The sequence below is a fragment of the Lethenteron reissneri genome, chromosome 17 (assembly GCF_015708825.2).
Source record: "Lethenteron reissneri isolate LAM-NWPU_2019-01 chromosome 17, ASM1570882v1, whole genome shotgun sequence".
NCBI lineage: Eukaryota > Metazoa > Chordata > Hyperoartia > Petromyzontiformes > Petromyzontidae > Lethenteron > Lethenteron reissneri.
In genome coordinates, this window is record NC_083795.1 from 10,474,345 (window position 1) to 10,481,334 (window position 6,990).

General features: G+C 41.6%; 1 protein-coding gene across 1 annotated transcript; it reads left to right on the top strand.

Annotated features, from left to right (window-relative positions):
- The first annotated feature begins 1,523 nt into the window (after positions 1-1,523).
- SUCLG1 (succinate-CoA ligase GDP/ADP-forming subunit alpha) lies at positions 1,524-6,273 on the top strand. The gene is made up of 9 exons (XM_061553124.1): positions 1,524-1,682; positions 3,654-3,754; positions 4,021-4,137; positions 4,259-4,471; positions 4,630-4,687; positions 4,876-4,959; positions 5,101-5,252; positions 5,750-5,938; positions 6,103-6,273. The coding sequence occupies exons 1-9, from the start codon at positions 1,649-1,651 to the stop codon at positions 6,127-6,129; spliced, it is 975 nt and encodes a 324-aa protein (XP_061409108.1). The 5' UTR covers positions 1,524-1,648; the 3' UTR covers positions 6,130-6,273.
- Positions 6,274-6,990: the final 717 nt, after the last annotated feature.

The following is a 6,990-nucleotide window of genomic DNA, read 5'->3' on the forward strand; positions in this document are numbered from 1 at the left end:
AAATGCGCGTTCCGTTTTTTATTGCACGCTTTTATTTAACTCACCCTGTCTGTTGTTGTATCATACTCTTAGGTTTTTTCGGTAAAGTCACGTAGGTAAAAATAAATGATAAAAATAATATAAATAATAGTAGAAATACAATTATTTTATTTCTACAATAATTTCTATTATAAATATTAAAAAAAGTATTTCTACTATTCAATTTTTTTTCCTACGTGACTTGACCGAAAAAACCTAAGAGTATGAATCCTTGCAGTCACAAAAGCTTCAAATCTAGAATGTTGTTGTATCCTCAAATCTTGTGTAACTCAATTTTAACCCACTTCCCAATGTGGTATCGACTGCACACTTGGTATACTTATGTCATACTGATGACAATACTAGATTCTATCATAGAAAATATTTTTAAACAATCTTTTTTATAGGTTAGATGTTTAGGCTTGGATCTAATTGTCCACGGTCAACTGACGTTGGCTGTAAATCATTACGGTCCTTTACGTTATGGTACATTTTGGGGCCACTTCCTGCAGTCCTTCCATTACTAGTACGGTACATTTCATGAAAGCGTGTTTTTAAAAATATTACTTATTTTTGTTAGAATATTCGGGTTGTTAAAATCACAAGCCTTAAACCGATAAGTTTTCAAAATCAGTTTACTAGTTCCGAAAGGTCAGGAACCGGTCATCGCTTCCAGGGTGAATGTCTGTAACGAATGCACAGATTTTTGCACGGCGGACCGAGATGACATGTTGCCCTCTATACACATACTGGACTGTATTGCTGTTGTAGAAAGCCTGGACACGCGTGTCCCAAGTTCTTAACTTTTAATTTTATAAAATCTCAATAACTGTTATTGACACTTATTTGTCATTACAAGACCATCCCGAGTGTAATCTCCTCCTTAAACTACTTGATTAGTATGGTTCCAATTGAGAAATAAAAACATAGACACTTATAACTGAGAAGTGAGTATATTTTTGACCTTTATTCTCAGTCAAAAGTAACATGTACTGTATTGGATTCTCACATTTCCTCCTTAAGACCCCTTCCTGCCCTCGTCCCCCCCGCCCCCACCCCGTAACCCCTCGCCCCCACCCCTTCTTCCCCTCCACCCCCACCCCACTACCCCCTCCACTCCCACCCCATTTCCCCCCCCCCCCCGCCATCCTCCTCCTTCCCCTCACCCCCCCCTCAACCCCCCCTCATCCCCCCCCCCTTCGACCACCCCCACCTTCCCCCCACCCCATTTCCCCCCCCCCCCGCCATCCTCCTCCTTCCCCTCACCCCCCCCTCAACCCCCCCTCATCCCCCCCCCTTCGACCACCCCCACCTTCCCCCCACCCCATTTCCCCCCCGCCATCCTCCGCCTTCCCCTACACCCCATCCCCCCCCCGTCTTCCCCTCACCTCACCCCCCCTCACCCCCCCCCCATCCCCCCCCCCCTTCGACCACCCCCACCTCCCCCCCACCCGCCCAGGCAAATTCCTTCACTGCCACACACAACGCCTCTCCGCCCCACCCTCTTTAAGAGACGGCGCGCGCTGATTGGCTGACGCGCGGGGTCACTGGGTCACGGCCGACTCGTGTCTAGCGCACCCGAGCGACGCGCGCGCTGCATTGTGGTCGCCGCCGCTCAGCTGTTGTCGCCATGTCCAGCGTCCGCCTCGCGTTCCGCCTGCTCTGTGAGTCTCACACCGATCAACTCACCCTGTCTCTTGCCTCTGCTCGCGTCTCTCTCTCTTTGCAAACACAACCACACTCTCGGTTATTAGCGTCGTTTGCCGCCACTGCTACTGCGCCTGTTGAAGTTTGCTGCTACTACGACTTGCCCCCGGGGGCTCTGAGGACGGGCGGTGACCTCTGCGTGGCGGCACGGAGCCAAGTGGAGGAGGCTGATGATGATGATGAGAAGAGATGGATGATGATGTGCGCTGCTGCTGCTCTGTCGTGTTGTGTCGAGTTATGGCTTCGTTGTGTTGCAGTTAAAATGTCTGCAGTCTACGTGCTAATGCGGGGAAGCTGGTGTCGATGTGTTACCGTATTCTCGAGATTATGGCGCACTGACATTCCCCCGTGCAAGTACTTTAAAGCAACGTTGGAATGCGTCTTATTATTCGGTAGGCGTGTTTGTAATATGCTGATAGAATAACTTCTTCCATTGTCAAATTAAAACGCGTCAGATTGTTTTGGACGAACCCCGACTTGGCTACTTATTTTGTTTGCAATAGCCTAATTCACCTCTGCTGTTTTTTACGCTTGTGGTTTATTTTAACTACCTAATTGTCCATGTTACAAAAGACGCACTTTTACCCTGTACTTTAAAGCAAAAGCTGAGGGATCCGTCTTATAATCCGGTGTGTTTTGGGGGTGAATCTAATCGGTATGTTTGTGTATGAGATATTTGTATAACTTGATACCGGGCACAAGTTAGGGAGAATACGGTAATTATTTTTACAGCTACAACACCGTTTGCTGAATGACAAAGTTACATTGACATTTCTAATTATTACGAATGACGCAATTATAATTGACCTCGGGTCTCTGATTTCCAACAGCGGTAGATTCGTGTGCGCTGCCATGGTTGTGTGAACCCTTTTGGTATGCGGTGGTGCCAACTTTCATTGCTAATATTGTGCTGTGTCCGTGGCTGGGAGGGTATCTATGTGGCGATTAGTGCGATTTAGTCGAACCCTATTCATGTTTGTGTTTAGTGAATAAATACAACTCCTGCACAGTTTAATTGTAGAAAAGGCCAGGGTTGGCTGTTAACCTTTTCTGTGGACTTTGCCCTGCCACTCAATTGCTGAGCTAAATAAGTTGCCTTTTCTGGTATGGGCTTAAATGCAACATGGACAACAGCGGTGGTCCTACGGTCGACCACTGTGTAGACGCCACGAGTCGACGTTTCTAAAGTTAACAAGGCTGACCATCTGTTGTGAATTGTATGTTGAAGGTGGTGTGATGTAATTGACAGTTGATGCATCTGCCAGTCATCTCAGTCAACCCATGGCACATGGGTTAGTTCCGTGACCTGCCATCGGGCCTTCGACACTTCACGTGGCCTCAAAGTGCACCTAGCATGGCACAAGCGACATCGTGACGTCACCGCCACTTAGTGGTGAACGGCTTTTGTTGATATTATTGACAAGACTAGAACATTAGTTGTATGTAGTATGCCCAATTTTGTATTTTACATGTATTTTCAAGTAACAAAACATTTTAAACGTTTTATTATTTAGCATTGCTTACTTGGAGGTGACTGTCCTCGCATTGGTTCGTAACTATTCTCAGTAGAGGCACACTATTGATGTATGCCTCTACTGAGACATTTAATAGAATTGAGTCATCACACCAGCAGTGCATATTGTATGATGTGTGCCTCTACTGAGATATTAATCAATGTGGTGGTGACATGTTATGCCATGCTTTTTTATTAGCACTGCAATGAGTGTAACCTTAATAGTGTACATTTATATTCTGCCAATGCACATGCCATTTGGTGATATTGTTAAGTAAAACATAGGTGTTATGTGGTTCACTTTTAAGGTAAGGGTTTAGTGTTATTCAAGGTGAGATTTCACCATGCACTGGAAAGTTTTGAGCCAGACCGTGTAAATTCCTCTTTACGAGTTGGTACCGCATGTCACCTGCAGCTGAGCGGACTGGAGTGAGATACTGCTACACAGCAACCCGATCAAACCTGTACATCACCAAAGACACCAAGGTCATTTGCCAAGGTTTTACTGGAAAACAGGTACAGGCCGACCGACACACTCCCAGTTGACCACATGTTTCTTGAGTTTATTTAAGTGCAAAGAAGAGTTTATTATGCACAAAACTGGCAACTTGATTTTTTTAAAAGTATGTTTTACAATATCTATGAGCTCTTAACGACTTAGTTCTGTTTTCACAAAAGTACACTGGTGTATAGTATTGCTTTTGTGAGGGTGGCATTATTGGTACAACATAAGCAATACCTCGACTTTTAACACGTGATGTGTCACACTGGTCATCTTGCAGGGTACCTTTCATAGCCAGCAGGCCTTGGAATATGGGGCGAAAATGGTTGGAGGAGTTTCACCAGGAAAAGGGGGGAAAGCCCACTTAGGGCTTCCTGTCTTTAACAGCGTGCAAGAGGTAAGATTTGTTTTCAATCTACGGCTTTAGTTTTATTTTTAAAAAAATTGCATTGCAGTTAGTGACAAATCTCAAGCTGTATGGTGCAATTAAGCATCGTGATGTATATTGTCATTTCCAGGCCAAAGATAAGACTGGGGCGAATGCAACTGTGATTTATGTTCCACCACCATTTGCCGCGGCTGCCATCCATGAGGCAATTGATGCAGAGATCCCGCTGGTGGTGTGCATCACCGAAGGCATACCGCAGCTGGACATGGTGAAGGTTAAGCATCGCCTGCTGAGGCAGAACAAGACACGCCTCATTGGACCCAACTGTCCAGGTGTCATCAATGTAAGCTGGCCTTTCAACCTTTGTGTTTAAAATTGATACAATAAAGCAAATATAAAGGAAATTTATCTTTTTTTTTACTTTTTATGGAAGCAGATTGTATTGAATCAATTGTTATAGCATTTTATGCAATTGACACAAATTTTAACTGACATTTTCAGCCAGAGGAGTGCAAGATTGGTATCATGCCAGGACATATACATAAAAAGGGAAGGATAGGTAAGTCATAGTTTCCCAACCATATACTTTGCTTTATTTAAGAACAGTATTGTTAACACTCATGAATATTAATTTGAAATACGTTTCATTAGTTATTGACAGATTAATGTGTTTTAAGACAGTGAATTAAGATATGTAGTCAAATATGTTAAAGTATGTAATTAACTTTGCAAATTAATTTCTTGAAGGAATTGTGTCAAGATCAGGGACATTGACCTATGAAGCTGTACATCAGACAACTCAAGTTGGACTGGGACAGTCCCTCTGTGTGGGTAAGTGTCAATGTGGCTCACATACATTTTAGAAAACAGTATAATCACAAGCTCGTATATAGTTGTATTGTTTGAAATAACATAAAATGGCATATCATGTAATTATATTCATCAATTTGAAATTGTTTTTGTATCCTGTAGGAATTGGTGGAGATCCATTTAATGGCACAAACTTCATTGACTGCCTTGAAGTATTTCTGAACGATCCAAAGACGGAAGGCATCATTTTGATTGGAGAAATTGGTGGGAGTGCAGAGGAGAATGCTGCAGAGTATCTGAAAGAGCACAACACAGTATGTTGACATAAAAACACAATCACTGTATTTTAATGTACTTTTCCATTTTTAATCATGAAAAGACCATCACATTTATCACAACTCCAACTAAGCAAAAGCATCACTTGGGAGAATACATAAAATAAATAAACAAATAATGTCTCCATATATTGATTCAAGCAACCCTTACTCTTGATGTGAGTCTGTGTCAAAACCTGTCCAGAGTTTGCTTATTTTAATCAATGCTGCTGAAATTATGCACTTTCAGAAGGCCGTGTGGCTGCTGAGTTATATTTTTAGTTTTGTTTGGAGAGACAGATATATGAAGTAGCCATTGCTCGTTCATTTTATTCCCATTTATCAGGTCACTCGCATGCAATATTATTTTTTACATTTTATGACACTATATTACCACCTTTAAGTGGAAGTGTTTACTTATCCATTGAAACTTTTAAATTGTGTACATGATTAAATTAATGGACATTTTTGTTCCTTCCTGAAACGTGATATCACAGGGTGCCAATGCTAAGCCTGTGGTGTCGTTCATCGCTGGCTTGACGGCCCCACCTGGTCGCCGCATGGGCCATGCTGGAGCCATCATTGCTGGCGGAAAGGGTGGCGCGAAAGAGAAGATCGCTGCATTACAGGCGGCCGGTGTTGCAGTGAGCATGTCTCCTGCACAGCTTGGCAACACCATGTACAAGGTGAGATATTTTCAGATGTATATAAAATACAAACATGCATTTTAATATTCGTGCAAAGGCTCATGTCACAAATAAAAACATGCGGATGCAAATAGACATTGAAAATGATGACATGACAAAACAATGCGTAGTAAATGTTTGTGCTGTTTGTGTGTGTTTTTCAGGAGTTTGAGAAGAGGAAGATGGTATGAATTGCAAAGAGGTGTTAGGGTGCTCTCCAGATGTGTAATCACAACCGTTCATGTTATGTCGACAATACAACATGTTAATTACAGTTGAAACTATATTTGTAGATGCCATGTCTTAATCCAAGCAAATAAACATCCCAATGGTTATGCGGTGTTTCTAGTCTTCAATCCCCCCCCCCTACCCTTTCACAAATCGTTAATTCACATTTTAACATGATTAAGATGAGCTCTTTTCTTAAATCCATTTGTCGTGTGTTGTCGGAATTTGTGCGACGAGGAGGTATTATGAACAGCAGGGGGCAGACTGCTGCCACAAATACTTGAGTTGTGAAATATTTTTCTCAAAAAATGTTAATGCAGGAAATGTCATTTTGTTCCTGACCATTCTTACAATTTAGCGAGATTTTTTAAATGTAACGTGCAAATGCTTGAGTGGTTATTTTTTTAATGTGTAGCTAATTGGAGTAATTGTATCACAAAAATGTATCACTTTCAGCAAGTATTTTAACATGCAATATAATGAAGATTTGTTTTCAGGCCACAAACGGTCAAAAACAGGAACAATACATTTCCAAATATCACCCAAATTAATACAAGAAATTATTGTTTTCTCATGTGTAGTTAATAAATTTGACATTTTAATATTTTATCACCAGAGAAAAAAGGGTTTTTAAAGTACAAAAAAATGTCCTTGCGATATTTTTTGCGTGCTTGAATACATTGCAATATTTTCCCTTTTAATCAAACTTTAAACTAATGTTTGCTGAACATGCGATTTTGTATTCAAATGAAAAAGGACAGAATAGCTCTTATTTTTTAATGTACATATTTTGTTTTTAGCTTGCACAAATACATCAATGTAAT

What these genes read in the sequence shown, in the direction of transcription:
- SUCLG1 (XM_061553124.1), top strand. Translation starts at nt 1,649, where the DNA reads ATGTCCAGCGTCCGCCTCGCGTTCCGCCTGCTCT. An exon ending in AAGGTTTTACTGGAAAACAG is followed by an intron (nt 3,755 to 4,020) that starts GTACAGGCCGAC and finishes GTCATCTTGCAG; the next exon opens with GGTACCTTTCATAGCCAGCA. An exon ending in GGGACAGTCCCTCTGTGTGG is followed by an intron (nt 4,960 to 5,100) that starts GTAAGTGTCAAT and finishes TGTATCCTGTAG; the next exon opens with GAATTGGTGGAGATCCATTT.